Source organism: Heteronotia binoei, chromosome 21 (genome assembly GCF_032191835.1).
Source record: "Heteronotia binoei isolate CCM8104 ecotype False Entrance Well chromosome 21, APGP_CSIRO_Hbin_v1, whole genome shotgun sequence".
NCBI classification, from domain to species: domain Eukaryota; kingdom Metazoa; phylum Chordata; class Lepidosauria; order Squamata; family Gekkonidae; genus Heteronotia; species Heteronotia binoei.
In genome coordinates this window covers 18,511,789-18,529,450 of record NC_083243.1, presented here as the reverse complement: position 1 = coordinate 18,529,450, position 17,662 = coordinate 18,511,789, and the positions used below count along the sequence as shown (strand labels likewise).

The window sequence follows — 17,662 nt, the reverse complement described above, 5'->3', positions numbered from 1 at the left end:
ACGTTTGCAGTCTGGAGATCAGTTGTAATCCCAGGAGAGCTCCAGGCAGTGCCTGGAGGTTGGCACCACACAGATTTGGGAGGGAAGTGGCCTTGCAACGAATTGTACAGGTTCTGCCATGATTTCCCCCATTTCCATTTCTGTTGCTGCCACCGCTGGTTGACCTGCTGCAAAGTTTATGCCAGCAAGTTGCCCGCCTCCAGGTGGAATTTGGAGACCTCCTGGAATGACAATTGATGCCCAGGACTCCAGATTACAGAGTCGGAGTGTCGTGGTGACACAGCGAATGATGCGGGAAGTGGCGTAGTGCTGCAGCTGACATCATGGCCCTCAGAGCTTTTTTTTTGTAGCAGGAACTCCTTTGCATATTAGGCCACACTGCCCTGATGTAGCCCATCCTCCAAGAGCTTATAGGGCTCTTCTTACAGGGTCTACTGTAAGCTCTTGGAGATGGGCTACATCAGGGGGGCATAGCCTAATATGCAAAGGAATAAAGGTAAAGGTAGTCCCCTGGGCAAGCACCAGTCGTTTCCGACTCTGGGGTGATGTTGCTTTCACAACGTTTTCACGGAAGACTTTTTACGGGGTGGTTTGCCATTGCTTCCCCTAGTCATCTACACTCCCCCCCCCCCCGGCAAGCTGGGTACTCATTCTACCGACCTTGGAAGGATGGAAGGCTGAGTCAACTTGGAGCCGGCTACCTGAACCCAGCTTCCACCGGGATCAAACTCAGGTCATGGGCAGGGAGCTCAGACTGCAGTACTGCAGTTTTACCACTCTGCGCCACGGGGCTCTTCATGCAAAGGAATACCTGCTACAAAAAGAAGCCCCGGTGGCCCCCCGTGTCCCCACCCTCAACACTTCCACAGGTTGAATGAGTTGAAATTAAGATTAAACACAAGAGAGTTTTTGGCTCAACATTAGGAAGAACTTCCTGACCGTTAGAGCGGTTCCTCAGTGGAGAAGGCTTCCTCCTAGGGAGGTGGTGGGCTCTCCTTCCTTGGAGGTTTTTAAGCAGAGGCTAGATGGCCATCTGACAGCAATGCTGATCCTGTGAACTTAAGCAGATCCTGAGAAGGAGGGCAGGAAGGGATTAGGGTTGCCAAGTCCTCTTCAAGCCCCGGCGGGGATATCCACGCATACGCAATGAAATGACGTCACCCGGAAGTGGCGTCATCAAAATGGCGGCACGCATGTGGGCTGCTCTAGGCATCTCCAGGAAAACGCTATGGTTTTCTCAGACGCTCTAGCCATTTGGGAGGTTAAAACTCTATGGTACCTATTGTACCATAGAGTTTTAACTCCGAAATGGCTAGAGCGTCCGAGAAAACCATAGAATTTTCCCAGAAATGCCTAGAACGGCCCCATGAGCACGCGGCCATTTTGATGACGCCACTTCTGGGTGACATCATCGTGCAGGTGACGCAGGGGGAGGTTCCCTCTGCCAGCCCAATGTGGGCCGGCGGGTTATCAACCTCTGGAGTGGGGGATTCCCCACCCAGACTGCGGGCTTGGCAGCCCTAGAAGGGATACATCAGTGCTTAGTTCTTGTGGTCCTTTCTTACACGCCCAGGGAAATGCTTTGGGATCAGGAAGCAATTTTTCTCCAGTCCAGTTTGGGTGGGGATCCTGGAGGGTTTTTGTCACTTTTTGGGGACGGAGCAAGGGTCACTGTGCGTGTAAGTGGGCGAGGTATTTGCGAATTTCCCAGGACTTTTTTGGTAGAACAAGCCTAGCAGGAACTCATTTGCATATTAGCCCACACCACCTGGTGCCACCATTGTTCCACGCAGGGCATAAGAACATAAGAACATAAGAGAAGCCATGTTGGATCAGGCCAACGGCCCATCAAGTCCAACACTCTGTGTCACACAGTGGCAAAAAATTTTATATACACACATACACCGTGGCTAATAGCCACTAATGGACGTTTTGTAAAAAAATCCCAGCAGGAACTCATTTGCATATTAGGCCACACACCCCTGATGCCACCATGGTTCCACACAGGGCTTTTGTGGAAAACTCCCAGCAGGAACTCATTTGCATATTAGGCCACACACCCCTGATGCCACCATTGTTCCACATGGGGCTTTTTGTAGAAAAATCCCAGCAGAAACTCATTTGCATATTAGGCCACACCCCCTGATGCCACCATGGTTCCACGCAGGGCTTTTGGAGAAAAATCCCAGCGGGAACTCATTTGCATATTAGGCCACACCCCCTGATGCCAAGTCAGCCAGAACTGCGTTCCTGTGCCTTCCTGCTAAAAAAAAGTCCTGGAATTTCCTGTATTGTGCAGGGGATTGGACTAGGGGTGGCCAGTAGCTGGCTGGGGCTGATGGGAGTTGTAGGAAAAAATCATCTGGAGAGCTACTGTTGGCCACCACTGGACTAGATGACTCTGGAGGTCCTTTCCAACTTTATGATTGTATGATTCTAGGTTGGGCGCCTCACAGTCCTAGATGCAGTGAATGTACTTCCTCCAGTAGGTTCATGGCTGAAATGTTGCTCCCCTGTAATGCACCCTGGCTAGCCTGATCTTGTCAGATCTTGGAAGCTAAGCAGGCTTGGGCTGGCTGAGTACCTGAACTGGAAACCCCCAAGGAAGTCCAGGGTTGCAGGGCAGAGGAAGGCAACGGCAAACAACCTCTGAATATTTCTTGCTTTAAAAACGCTATGGGATTGCCATAAGTTGCCTGTGACTTGATGCTACATTCATTCATTCAGGCCTCAGATTCAGCAGGAGCTCACAGGAGTGCGACTCCTGAACCTTTCCGAGCGTTCCCCCTCCTCCTCACCACCTTCTCCGTCGAATAGTAGGTAGAGCCAATACCTGATCCCCTTGTCCGATGAAGTGTGCCTAGAGAGCACACGAAAGCTTATGTTCTAAATAAAATTTGGTTGGTCTTAAAGGTGCAACTTGACTCCTGCTCTATTGAATAGTAGGTGCAGCTGCATAACAATCCCTGGATGAGCTCCACCACCTATTTTTCTACAAAGCAACCCCTGCATGCATTCATTCATTCATTCATTCATTCATTCATTCATTCATTCATTCGATTTTTAGCCCGCCCTTCCCGCAAATGGGCTCAGGGTGGGGTACAACACAGTCATAAACTGTCAGCATTTAACATAAAACTATCAGTATTTAAAACTCATTCCACCAGGTTGATGGCACTTTCCACCACCATTTTGCCTTCACCTGGATGACCCAGACTAGCTGGAAGGGTAGGGTCGCTATGCAGAGGCAGGCAATGGCGAACCACCTCTGAGCATCTCTTGCCTCAAAAATGCTGTGAGGTTGCCATAAGTTAGCTGTGGCTTGACAGCAAAAAAGAGGATGCAATCACACACACACACACACACACACACACAATACTGCACTTTCAATCCACTTCCGGTGTGCTTTCCAACCGGATTTTGCCAGTTCACATAAATAAAGTCCAATTGGAAAGCGCGTTGAAAATGGATCGAAAGTGCATTGTTTAGCGTGTGTGATTGCAGCCTGACTTTGATGGCCCTTACCCCCTGGTAAACATGCGCAGGACCGAAGACTTAAATGCTTGAGCTGCTGAATAATCCCTTTGCCTTGACAAAAACAAATTGCTTGGTATTTAATACTCCAGAATCTGCACTGTTTCTCTTCCAGGCAGGAAAAGCCGGTTGCCGTCTTCTTCTGCGCCCTGACAAATTAACTGTTGCGCTCCATAAATCTCCTCGCTCCAGTTTCTGACGAGGTTAGCAGCACTTTGCAGAGACGCACATTAAGGAAATGATCTACTCCTGCATTCGTCTAGTCAGCTGTTAATGGTGATGAAGCGCTTGCTGGTGCTTCAAGGATTCCTTTTCTTTGTATAGCGTCTACTGTTCCTGCAGGAGGGCTGACAGGTCGAATTGACACCATAGCAAGGCTTTCTGCTTTCATTGCCAGAAACGCTGATGCGATGGATTCAATTTGGATGCCCTAGACCAGGGATGTCAAACATGTGGCCCAGGAGCTGAATCAGGCCCCCAGAGGGCTCCGATCAGGCCCCTGAGCAACTGGCTCTCGTCTGCTTCCTTCTCCCTCTCTCTTGCTTCCTTCTGTATCACAGCTTGCTTTGCAAGGCTTGCTCAATCGCACAGGAGCTACAGAGCAAAACCTAGACTTTCTCCATTGGTTGAGGCTCCTCCCCCTCCTGGTCCCCTGGGCAGGGAGGGAAAGACCCAGAGCTTCCTTTGCCCAGTTCCCTGGATCCCATGGGAGAAACACAAAGAAAGCACCTTTAAGACCAACAGGTGCTAATGTTTTAAGCATGTTTTATTTCACGTTTTTTTTTAAAAAAAACCCTTTAGTCGTATTTGTCTGTGTCCTTTAAAAAGTTTATATCTCTGCAACCTAATCTTAAATAGGTACGCACCTAGTCCAGCCCGACCAGGTCTCATTTAGAACAGGTCTTATTAGAACAGTGTATCAGAATATTTGGGATTTTTGCTTTTTTGGTATTGACATATTCAAATGGGGGGGGGGGGGTATTGGCTGTTTGTCTTATTGCATATACCAGCCCACCCTCCACTGTATTTTAATGTCTTCCTTTTTTTCTAATGGCAAACTGTAAAGGATGTTATAACCTCTTGAGAAACCGTGCCCTCTATTTAAACGAACAAAGCCAGAATGTTACCTAGATTTATGGCACTTTGCACCTACGACAGCAGTCTGCTTTTTATCACCCTCCAGTGTTTTTTCAGCCCTGCTTTGTCCTAACACTAACAAACACAGATCCCTATTTGTCATTCTTTTAACCTGCTAAAAAACATTCCCATGATTCTACACTGCCCACTTCTATTAAGAATCGCTGCTTCCATTCCCATTTTGTCTGCTGAAGTCTGCTGAAGAGCATACGAAAGCTGACCTTCTGGGAGAGCCAGTTTGGTGTAGTGGTTAAGTGTGCGGACTCTTATCTGGGAGAACCGGGTTTGATTCCCCACTCCTCCACTTGCACCTGCTGGAATGGCCTTGGGTCAGCCATAGCTCTGGCAGAGGTTGTCCTTGAAAGGGCAGCTGCTGTGAGAGCCTTCTCAGCCTCACCGACCTCACAGGGTGCCTGTTGTGGGGGAGGAAGGTAAAGGAGATTGTGAGCCACTCTGAGACTCTTTGGAGTGGAGGGCGGGATATAAATCCAATATCTTCATCTACCTCACAGGGTGTCTGTTGTGGGGGAGGAAGGTAAAGGAGATTGTGAGCCGCTCCGAGACTCTTCAGAGTAGAGAGCGGGATATAAATCCAATATCTTCATTTACCTCACAGGGTGCCTGTTGTGGTGGAGGAAGGTAAAGGAGATTGTGAGCCGCTCTGAGACTCTTCGGAGTGGAGGGCGGGATATAAATCCAATATCTTCATCTACCTCACAGGGTGCCAGTTGTGGTGGAGGAAGGTAAAGGAGATTGTGAGCCGCTCTGAGACTCTTCGGAGTGGAGGGCGGGATATAAATCCAATATCATCTTCATCTTCTTCTTTTGAATAAAACTTAGTTGGTCTTAAAGGCGCACTTGTCTACTGCTTTGTTCTACAACAAGTGAGACTGCCCCTGCCCTAGACTGTCTAGCACCCTAGGCAAGACTAACTTCTGGTACCTTCCCTCCCGCACTGATAACATCACCAAATCACATGGGGGTATCCAATTTGGCACCCGAAATGCTGGCGCCCTAGGCAATAGCCTAGTTTGCCTAGTGGCAGGCCAAGCCCTGAATACATCAGCTTGCAAGAAAACCAGTTTGGACAACAGAGGACAGTTTTCTAAACTCAAGAAAGCACATTTCCAGTCCCTGGAAGAGCCTGTATGTGCAAGCATATGTTTTATACCCAGGCACATAAATAGCAAGGGCAACGCTGGTGTCAACGGGCCATTTTATTGCAGTATTTTTGTCGCATTCCCCAAAGGAGAAATATTTTTCCTGGTGCTTTATTAATATCCACAGAGTCCCCGCTTTGCGATACAGCTGCAGCTTTCCAAGGAAGCAAAACCCAGCCTTTGGAAGAGCCTACTGCTGCTTTGGCTGGATAGCTTTGCCAGGGACGTTAATAGAAAACACGGCCTTTCCTTCTTTTGAAACGCTGGTGTTTGGAAGGGGCCTGAAATTAAGTCATCTCGCACCCATTTCCCTCCAGCCCTGGGTTTTTGGCAGACATCAAGAATTGGGTCATGTTTCATGAATCACAGTTAACTCTTCCCCTCCTAATCGTCTTTTGCTAACTAGCAACTCATCACCCCTTACAAGCATTGAAGGCTTCCTCGGGAGGAGGTGGGCTCTCTTTTGGAGGTTTTTAAACAGCTAGCCATGGGGACTGAGGGGAACCTCCGCATTCAGAGGCTCTAAATCTTCCAAATCTCAGAGCTGGGAGGCAACATCAGGGGAAGGCCTCAGACTCTCTGCCCTGTGGTTGGCCCTCTAGAGGAACTGGCTGGCCAATGTGTGAGGTAGGATGCTGGACTAGATGGACTATTGGTCTGATCCAGCAAGGCTCTTCTGATGAAGGCCTCGGTCTCTCTGCCCTGTGGTTGGCCCTCTAGAGGAACTGGCTGGCCAATGTGTGAGGTAGGATGCTGGACTAGATGGACTATTGGTCTGATCCAGCAAGGCTCTTCTGATGAAGGCCTCAGTCTCTCTGCCCTGTTGTTTGTCCTCCAGAGGAACTAGTTGGCCACTGTGTGAGACAACAGGCTGGATTAGATGGACCACTGGTCTGACGCAGCAGGGCTCTTTTGAAGTTCTTATGATACCAGTTCTGATCCTATGAATTTAGGTAGATTGTGAGGAGGGCAGAATGGGATGAGCCAATGCTTGGTCTTGTGGTCCTTTTTCATATGCCCAGGAAGAAATTTTACTCCATGATAGATAGGCCCAGAAATCCTGGAAGTTTTTTGCCTTTCTCTGGGCTTAGAGCAGCAGTCACTGGGGAAGTGTGGGGGAAGGTAGCTGTGGATTTCCTGCATTGTGTAATGTGCTTGACTAGATGATCCTTGGGGTCCCTTCCAGCTCTGTGTGCTTCCATGTACATTGGATGTTGGATGTATGGCTGTCAGTATCTTGCTTGTTTGTCTGCTGCTGATCTGAGCAGTGTTGGGAGTGAAGAAAAACAAACAGTGATGTCAGCTATGTCATAACATCACTTCCAGGGAGAACTGTTTTTCCCGTAGAGTTTCCAGTGATTCCTAGAGCTACCTGATGTCACTTCTGGTTTTCTCCCAGAAGTAAAGTCAATGTAACTTACATTCAGGGGTAGCAGGAGCTCATTTGCATATTAGGCCACACCCTCTGATGTAGTCAATCCTCCAAGAGCTTACAAAAAAGAGTCTTGTAAGCTCTTGGAGGATTGGCTACATCAGGGGTGTGTGGCCTAATATGCAAAGGAGCTCCTGCTAGAATTCCACCCCTGTTTATGTTGCTTGATTCCACATTTCCATACCGCCAACCCACCCGCCCTTTGCTGGGTGCAAAAACCCACAAATCCATTCTGCTGCAGGGGGTTTTTTTCTAGAAGAATGAGCCCACCTTTGCAAATGAATGCAAACCACTATCTCACCTGTTAGTCTTGCACTTCCTAAAAAATTCTACGTAGACTCTGTTTTGTTAATATATATATATATATATATATATATATATATATATATATATATTTAAAAATTGTCTTTATCCATTTAATTATTTGTGTAGAAAAAAGTCCTGCTTTTCTAATGTGGGATGTAGTTCTTGGTGAAGTTATGGAAACTAGCCAACCAGTGCTGTACTATAAGCTTGCAGGGGTTTTTTTTTTTTAAACCCCTCAACATTAGCAAATAGTATTACCTTTGATATGAATGTGACATGGCCATTCCCAACCTGGCCTCAGCATAGGGTTGCCAAGTCCAATTCAAGAAATATCTGGGGACTTTGGGGGTGGAGCCAGGAGACATTGGGGGTGGACCCAGGAGCAAGGGTGTGACAAGCATAATTGAACTCCAATGGAGTTCTGGCCATCACATTTAAAGGGACAGCACACCTTATACCCTATGAGAATCGATCTCCACATAGGGAATAATGAAGTGCCCAGCAGACATTTCCCTCCCCCCCTCCCACTTTCTGATGACCCTTAAGCGGGGGGAGGGCCTCCAAACCAGGGGATCTCCTGCCCCCACCTGGGGATTGGCAACCCTACCTCAGCACCCTAAAAATGTTGTCTCCTTCCTAAGACCATTTATTGTTCAAAAAGCGGCATTTTTTTTTTTTAAATTTCCTCCCCCACCTGAATACTTTGGGGGAATCAAAGGATATGCATCACGCTTTCTGTAATGCTCAGGGCTTTCCTTATACCAGTTTTGTCCTGTGTTGCTTTGGGGATATAATTAGGAAATGCATCATTTAGTCTTTGCCAACACATTTGTACTGTTTTTATTCAATAGGCACGTGGGCTGGATTTATGACTCCCTCCTCCTCCTTGGCTCTAGTCCTGTCAGTGGCGAATGAACAGGAGAACAGAGTTAAGTGAGCTACACACCTGTTACGATCTGAAGCCTAGGGCGGCCTAGAGGGCAGGGAGAAGCCTGCCTAAGAGTAGATACAAGGGCCTACATCTCCCAGGATCCCTGCTGTCCCTCTGATTGGTTGAAGAAGTTTAGGAGGGAAAACTAGCTCAAGAGGGTGGGACCTGGGAGAAAAGCATAAATAGGCCTAGCTGGAAAAGAGGTTTGTTCTCTTTGGATAAGACAGCAGGAGAGATCCCTTACCCAAGGTGTGAGTTTTTGGTATTAGGGAAGGGAATGTTTAGCAAGTCGCGTTATGGCTCTCCTTTTCTTTTGAAGCAACCTTTACTGTTTCTTCGTTCATAGTTAGTTTTATTACCCACTTATTGTCTTGAGCACTTATAATAAATCTGTTTTTGTTAAACTGCCTGGGTCCTCATGTCGCTTTGGTCATGGTTGAAAGGTGCTTGCTAATAAGGAAGATACAGGGGTTTGGTGGGTGCTCTGGACCCTCCCAGAGAGACGCTTACCAGAGTGGTGGCAGCCAGCAGCAGGCCAACTAGGTAGGGAGTCATGCGCTTCCATCCACATTCGCAGGATCCATCTTCTGTTCTGACACACCACCAGGGATGCTTGCAAAGGTAAAGGCAGGTTTCCATAGCATCCCAGCATCTGTGCAGTGCTGTCAGGTTATGTTTGACAACCTTGTGAATGAGCGACCTCCAAAATGGTTTATCGTTGACAGGCATTCTCAGGTCTTGCAATTGCAAACCGAGGGCTGTGGCTTCCTTCAGCCCATCTCATGTTGAGTCTTCCTTTCTTCCTGCTGCATTCAACTATTCATAGCATTATTGCTTTTCCAGTGACTAGGAGAGCCAGTTTGGTGTAGTGGTTAAGTGCACGGATTCTTATCTGGGAGAACCGGGTTTGATTCCCCACTCCTCCACTTGCACCTGCTGGCATGGCCTTGGGTCAGCCATAGCTCTGGCAGAGGTTGTCCTTGAAAGGGCAGCTGCTGTGAGAGCCCTCTCAGCCCCACCCACCTCACAGGGTGACTTTTTGTGGGGGAGGAAGGGAAAGGAGATTGTGACCGCTCTGAGACTCTTCAGAGTGGAGGGCGGGATATAAATCCAATATCTTCATCTACCTCACAGGGTGTCTGTTGTGGGGGAGGAAGGGAAAGGAGATTGTGAGCCGCTCTGAGACTCTTCGGAGTGGAGGGCGGGATATAAATCCAATATCTTCATCTACCTCACAGGGTGTCTGTTGTGGGGGAGGAAGGGAAAGGAGATTGTGAGCCGCTCTGAGACTCTTCGGAGTGGAGGGCGGGATATAAATCCAATATCTTCATCTACCTCACAGGGTGTCTGTTGTGGGGGAGGAAGGTAAAGGAGATTGTGAGCCGCTCTGAGACTTTTCGGAGTGGAGGGCAGGATATAAATCCAATATCTTCTTATTATTTATTTATTTTTATTTTATTCGATTTTTAACCTGCCCTTCCCATAGGACAGGCTCAGGGCGGGTTACATCATAAAAGCAGTCAACAATAAAAACAATGAAAGACCAATTTAAATGTATATCATCTAAAACTACAGAATGACAGTAGACTAAAATGGCAAGTTCTGCCTCACAGATATGCCATATTGTCCAGGTCCAGTAGATCTTATAGCACTGGGATGGAATGAATGAAGAAGGAGGCTGGTAACAAATGACATCCACTGCCTCAGCTGAAAGCTTGGTGAAGGAACTCTGTTTTACAGGCCCTGCGGAACTGGAGCAGATCCTGCAGGGCCTGGATCTCCAGGGGGAGCTCATTCCACCTCGTCAAGACAAGATGGACGTCTCTGGGGCCGGATATTACCAAAAGTTGTTGGGTCACTGATCGTAAAGACCCTTGTCTTCTTAGAATGTGACTGAAGTACAACAGCCTCTGTTTCATCATTGTTGCTTCTAGGGAGAGTTCAGGCTTGAATTGGTCTAGAACCCACTGACTTGTCTTTTGGGCGGTATCCGTAAAACTCTCTTCTAACATCACATTTCAAATGATACCATTCTCTCCCTGTCAGCTTTCTTCATTGCCCAGTGTTCACACCCAGGAGTGACCAAACTGCGGCTTGGGAGCCACATGTGGCTCTTTCACACGTATTGTGTGGTTCTCGAAGCCCCTACCGTCCCATTGGCTTCCTTGGAGAAGAATAGATGCTTTCGAGCTGTGGTGCTGGATAAGAATCTTGAGACTGCAAGAAGATCAAATCAGTCAGTCCTAAGGGAAATCAACCCAGACTGTTCCCTGGAAGGTCAGATGCTGAAGCTGAAGCTCAAATACTTTGGCCACCAAATGAGAAGGGAGCACTCACTAGAGAAGATCCTGATGCTGGGAAAGACAGAAGGCAAGAGAAGAAGGGGACGGCAAAAGATGAGATGACTGGACAGCGTTACTGATGTAACAAACATGAAATTTGAGCAGACTTTGGAGGATGGTGGAAGACCGAAGGGCCTGGTGTGACTTGGTCCATGGGGTTGCAAAGAGTCGGACTCGACTGTGCGACTGAACAACAACAAATCGACATTAGGAATCCATCCTTCCCCCATCCCCCAGTTCTTTCATGTATCAGTCAAATCCAGCTGGAGATAAGGTGACAAAGTTTATTTCTCCATCCCCAAGATGATTAATCATACCGATTGCTCAATACCTCCGTGCGCTCAAAGTGCTCGAGCACCAGCGGGAATCTAAATGCATCATTTGTCCCAAGTCTCTTTCGATACAGGATTATACTAATCAGGGGAAGGGGGAAAACTATTACCAATTGCACAAGTTATCCCACTAAGCAGAGTTTTACTAAAAACACATGCCTCGTTCTTTGGCTTTGAGAAGTACATTTTATAATCCCCTCTTATGGCTGATTAACATTACTTCTGAATTCTAATCAGAGAAGCATGCACTTCTCCCTCCTCCCCCCCCAATGTAAAACTTCTGTAGGCTTCAGACTCGTATTCCAGTCCATCAACAAAACTTCAGTGAACACCATGAAAGCAGGGCTGGTCCAGGCATCTCCAGTTTTCTCCCCAAAGCTCTGTTCCGAGGAAACGTCTGACTCTTACAGCGCATGAATCATCTACCACAAGGGAGTGAGGAAATACAAGTTTGACACGAAGCATGCGTGTGTTTTAGATTTTAAAGACCCGATGTTTAGAAAACCGAAAGGATTGCGGGAAGGAAAATCACGGCCTGTGGTGAGCTCTGTTTTCTGACTCGGGCCTCGAATTTCAGTCTCTCCAGCCAAAGGGGACACGACACAGGAGAGAAATGGAGCATTGTTGGATTGTTTTTAAGAACGTCAAAGAAGACATGTTGAATCAGGCCAATGGCCCATCCAGTCCAACACTCTGTGTCACGCAGTGGCCAAAACCCAGCTGCTATCAGGAGGTCCACCAATGGGGCCAGAACTCCAGAAGCCCTCCCACTGTTGCTCCCCAAGCACCAAGAATACAAAGCATCACCGCCCCAAACATAAGAACATAAGTGAAGTCATGTTGGATCAGGCCAATAACCCATCCAGTCCAACACTCTGTGTCACACAGTGGCCAAATCCCAGCTGCCATCAGGAGGTCCACCAGTGGGGCCAGGACACTAGAAGCCTTCCCACTGTTGCCCCCCCCCCCCCAGCACCAAGAATACAAAGCATCAATGCCCCAGACATAAGAACAGAAGCGAAGCCATGTTGGATCAGGCCAATGGCCCCTCCAGTCTCAACGCTCTGTGTCACACAGAGGCCAAATCCCAGCTTCCATCAGTGGGGCCAGGACACTAGAAGCCCTCCCACTGTTGCCCCCCCCCCAGCACCAAGAATACAAAGCATCAGTGCCCCAGACATAAGAACAGAAGCGAAGCCATGTTGGATCAGACCAATGGCCTATCCAGTCCAACACTTTGTGTCACGCAGTGGCCAAAACCCAGCTGCCATCAGGAGGTCCACCAGTGGGGACCTTGGAATTCTGGGGTGGTGGCTCTCAGTTTCCTCTCTGAGTAGCTCTTTAGTTCAGTGTTATTTGCTTGCAGTGGCAGTGACTTTCCAAGGTCTTTCCAACTCCCTGACACCTTTAACTTGGAGATGCTGTGATGCAATGGTAAAGCATTGGCTTGTTGTGCAGAAGGCCCCAGGTTCAATCCCTGTCATCTCCAGTAAGTGATGTGATAGATCTCAGTCTGAGACAATAGACATCGGTTTGATGGACCGATGGTCCGATTCAGTATAAGGCAGGTTCCATAAACACAAGTGACCTTCCACTGAACATCACCCTTTCCCCTTCATAGAGGATAATTCCCCTGAAAGCAGGTGTTGTATGATGGCTAGAGTGGTGAATTAGGATCTAGGAGACCTAGGTTTGAATCCCCACTCTACCATGCTGGGTGATCTTGGGCCATTCATGTACTCTCAACCTAACCTACCTCGAGGATAAAATGGAGGAGAGGAGAATGATGTTATAAGGTACTTTGGTACCCGTAGAGAAGAAAAGCGGGGTATAAATCTATAGAGGTATAACTATCAAAGTCAGTATTGTCTACTCAGACTGGCAGTGCAATATACTGTGGCTAATAGCCACTGATGGACCCCTACTCCATATGTTTATCCAATCCCCTCTTGAAGCTGTCTATGCTGTAGCCGCCGCCACCTCCTGTGGCAGTGCATTCCACGTGTTAATCACCCTTTTGGAATATCTTCAGCCGCTACCTGGAGGTTGGTAACCCTAGCAGACATCCACATTTCTAAACCAGGAAAGAGGAAGATGCAGGAAAAACAGACATCGGATCAAAAGGGAAAGGGAATGTTAGCACAATCTCCTTGCTTTTCAACATATACTCTGAAATGGAAAGATTTGTCCAAAAAAACCCACCCGAAACTAGAGAATATTTGACTGCAGCTCTAAAGAGAAGATTGTTGTCACATGTAATGCTAAGAATAACCTTTGAGCAGGGGTGGAATTCTAGTAGGAGCTCCTTTGCATATTAGGCCACACAGCCCTGATGTAGCCAATCTTCCAAGAGCTTACAAAAAAGAGCCTTGTAAGCTCTTGGAGGATTGGCTACATCAGGGGTGTGTGGCCTAATATGCAAAGGAGCTCCTGCTAGAATTCCACCCCTGCCTTTGAGTTTCTTATACGTGATCTGGGCATAGCATGGTGCCTTGTTCACATTCTCCAAGCAATGTGTGAACCGTGAGTCACCCCAACGTAGCTGGGGAAGTATCTAAAAGACCCATTGTGGAGCCACCTGCATGAGGTGTGCCCCTAGGGTGCCAGTTCTGTAACAAAGACCATATCAGTGTCCACACCAACACAGCTGGTTCATTTTGACATGGTCCTGGCAATGCCGAAGCTACCCATGGTGTGAGGGCCACCCATGCGTCCTATTAACATGGGGTAGAAAATGGAAGATCAATTAGCTGAACACACAAGTGCATTCCAGACCAATGAAACAATAGAAGGGGCCTTTTGTTTGTATAAACTCCGTTTGTATAAGCCGGCTTGGTGTAGTGGTTAAGTGTGTGGAGTCATATCTGGGAGAACCAGGTTTGATTCCCCACTCCTCCACTTGCACCTTCTGGAATGGCCTTCGGTTAGCCATAGCTCTGGCAGAGGTTGTCCTTGAAAGGGCAGCTTCTGGGAGAGCTCTCTCAGCCCTACCTACCTCATGGGGTGTCTGTTGTGTGTGGCGGGGGGAGGTAAAGGAGATTGTGACCGCTCTGAGATTCAGAGTATAGTTTGGGATATAAATCCAGTATCTTATTACTATTATTATTGGAAAGGAACCGGTATGGATCACTGCTCCACTCCAAACACTCTCTGTCCCTGATCCAATCAAAACACACATGGGCCCAGAGCCCAATGAAAACAGGCTAGGCTAGGTAGGGGCTTTCATCACCCCTGGCAACCATCCTTCCTGACTTACCCTTGAAGAACCATTGGGCCGAAGTATTCTCAAGCATATGCTACGGCACGGAAATATTAATTCATTTATTTTGTGGAAGCCATCGTGCGGCTGACATTCCAACCATAAGTGACAGAAACCAACAGAAATGGAGAACAGTTACCTAGCGGGAAGGGGGTGGGGAGTAGCAAATGAAACAGAAAAAAAGTAGCTTTCAGAGGAGTCAGATTTTAGACTTCCTTGACACATTACGGGAATGGTAGGGTTGGGGATTCTTCCACTTGCCCAGCAAGGCCCAGTTTTAGAATGTTCCCCCATGGGAAAAAAAAACCATGCATGCGGCAAACTAGCATCTCAAAAGGGAAAAAGATTAGCACAGCTTTCGTCCTCATCAGCTACTTTTCTGCATGCAGGAAGGCTTTTTTTTTTGCCTGGGGAAAGATTAAAAAAAAAAAAGTTCTCCCGCAACAAGATGTGGCACAATCTAGAATCTGTCTCCTCTACCCTGTATCACGTACTATGCAGAACAGCCGAGAGATGCGGATTTCACGGGGTTGGAAGGGTGGGGGAACATCAGGGTGGCATGCATAATTAATAAGATACTTGGAAAGCACACGGCAGTCTTACCTGCATAGTGGTCGAACACAGTGGGCACGTACTCTTCCGGGAAAGCATCGTTGGCATAACTCATGAGCAAACAAGTCTTGCCAACGGCACCGTCACCGACCACGACACACTTCAGCATCTTCTTGGTACCGCTGGAGTCACTGTCTTCTTCTCCGCTGCAGCTCATCCTGCTTCCGTCCGCTTTTCTTTTCGAGCCACACTTCTTGGTGCCCATGAAAACGGAACACAAAGGGGAAGGCGTACGGTTCCTACAGGGCTCGTCCCGAGTAGACGCTTTGCCTGTTTGGTTCAGTGGTGGAATTTCATGAAATCATAACTTAATTTTCCAGGCTATCCGAGCCTCCTTGTCTCGAACCATATGGGCGAAGCAACCGAAAATCCACATGTGTGCCTGTTCGCTTGAGTCAAGAAATCTTCATCTTGGACACAGAGACTTTGGTATTTCGCACAGCTTAAAAATAGCAGCCGTCTGAAGAGTTGCGTGCCTGTTCCTCCGCTCCGGTCGGGCTCAAAAAACTTACAGATTCATGTTAAATCCACTTCATTTTCCGTTCCATTTCCAAACAGAGAAGGGAAGCTGGAAGGGATTTAATGGACTCTGTCTCTTGCTTTCCTTTTTTTTTTTCATGCAAGCCCTTTTATTTTCTTCGGCTTGGTGCATGTCAGGAAATCATGGGTTTCCTGCTGAATTCCATATTAGGATCAGAGGGGCTCGTGAAGGGCTGCAAACAATAGCGCTCTGTGTGTGTTTGTACTTCACAGGAACGCTGCCAGGACATAGAGGAAGGGGGGGAAAAAAGAGCAAGAGGTCTCACTTCAGGCTGAAGTTCATCGGTTTCCTGCTCCACTTGTCTGTCCCAAAAGCTGACACTTTGGAGGCGGTGCTGGGGAACAATCCCGTCACTTGCCGGTTTTCATGGCCCGGGCAGGCTCTCCTTTTGGCGCCCCTCCCCAGGAGCCCGCAACAGCATGCACATTTGAAAAAGATCATCTGGGATATATATATATATATAAGATGCAGTAAGAGTTTACCCTTGGACTGACCCTTGTGAGGAGTGATTGGTAACATCTGGGAGAAGTTATGAGTCGCCTGGCCCTTTCGGGAGGCTGCTGCCGAATTGCCAAGTTCTTCTCGGTCAGAAAGGTCGCTCCTGCTCAGAAGCTGCTGCGCAATTCCCACCTGGAACGAAATCGAAATCCTCGCTGAGTGCTGCTAGGCGGTCATAATCTGCTGGCGAAAGTTGCGGCTCCATGTTCAGAGGCGGTCAAAGATTTTTCAAAGGGGATTAGAGATTTATGGAGGATAAATCCACTCTCCATGGTGACTGAGGAGAACCTCCATGTTCAGAGGCACTAATCCTCTGAATCTCAGAGCTAGGAGGCAATTTCAGGGGAAGGCCTCAGCCTCTCTGCCCTGTTGTTGGCCCTCCAGAAGAACTGGTTGGCCACTGTGTGAGGCAGGGTGCTGGACTAGATGGACCACTGGTCTGATCCAGCAGGGCTCTTCCTATGTTCTTACAAAGGCCTCAGCCTCTATGGCCTGTTGTTGGCCCTCCAGAGGAACTGGTTGGCCACTGTGGGAGGCAGGGTGCTGGACTAGATGGACCACTGGTCTGATCCAGCAGGGCTCTGCTGATGTTCTAATGAAGGTCTCAGATTCTATGTCCTGTTTTTGGCCCTCCAGAGGAACTGGTTGACCAGTGTGTGAGACAGGATGCTGGACTAGATGGACCATTGGTTTGATCCAGCAGGACTCTTCTGATGTTCTAATGAAGGCCTCAGTCTCTCTGCCCTGTTGTTGGCCCTCCAGGGAAACTGGTTGGCCACTGTGTGAGGCAGGATGCTGGACTAGATGGACCATTAGTCTGATCCAGCAGGGCTCTTCTGATGTTCCTATGAAAGCCTCTGCCATCTTCTTCTGGCCCCGTGCAGGCAGAGGCAGAGGGTGGGGAGGCTCTCGGAAGCCAAAGCAGTGGTGCCACAGCACACACCCTCCCTGCCCTCTGCCTTTGCCTATGGGGCAGCAATGGGGGCAGCAGCAAGGGCAAGGGCGAGTGGGGGCAGCGGGGTGCCTAGGGTGCACAGTGCCCTAGGGCTACTTCTGTGGCCAGCAACGGGGCATAGATGCCTTCCCCTGATGTTGCCTCCTGGTTCTGGAATTCAGAGGTTGACTGCCTCTTCTTGTGGAAGTTTTCTTCAGTCACCATGGTGAGTAGCCATTAGGGCTGCCAAGTTCCCTGGCCTGGCAGGGGTTCTCCTGTCCTGGAGGTTCCCAACCCTCCGGTCCACATTGGGCTGGTGGAGGGATCCTCCCCCGATGTTGCGATGACGTCACTCAGAAACAACGTCAACCCGCCGGTGATGTTGTGCACCAGCCGTTCTAGGAGCATTTGGGAAAACTCTATGGTTTTCCTGGAAGCTCTAGCAATGTGGGAGGAAAACTCTATGGTACCATATGACAACCATATAGCACCATAGAGTTTCCCCTCCCAAATTGCTAGAGTGTCCGGGATAACCACAGAGTTTTCCCGGACATTCCTAGAGCGTCCGGTGTGTGACATTGCCGGTGCAATGACGTCACTTCCCACCAGAGGCCGCAGGGGTCTTGGCAACCCTAGTAGCCATT

At 48.4% G+C, this 17,662-nt stretch overlaps 1 protein-coding gene across 1 annotated transcript in view; it reads right to left on the bottom strand.

Annotated features, from left to right (window-relative positions):
- The window catches only part of RHOJ (ras homolog family member J), an 87,736-nt gene extending 72,187 nt beyond the window's left edge, over positions 1-15,549 (bottom strand). Inside the window, exon 1 of the mRNA XM_060262487.1 lies at positions 15,037-15,549. Coding sequence (XP_060118470.1) covers positions 15,037-15,250 — 214 coding nt within the window. The 5' untranslated portion in view covers positions 15,251-15,549. The remainder of the gene's footprint in view (positions 1-15,036) is intronic.
- Positions 15,550-17,662: the final 2,113 nt, after the last annotated feature.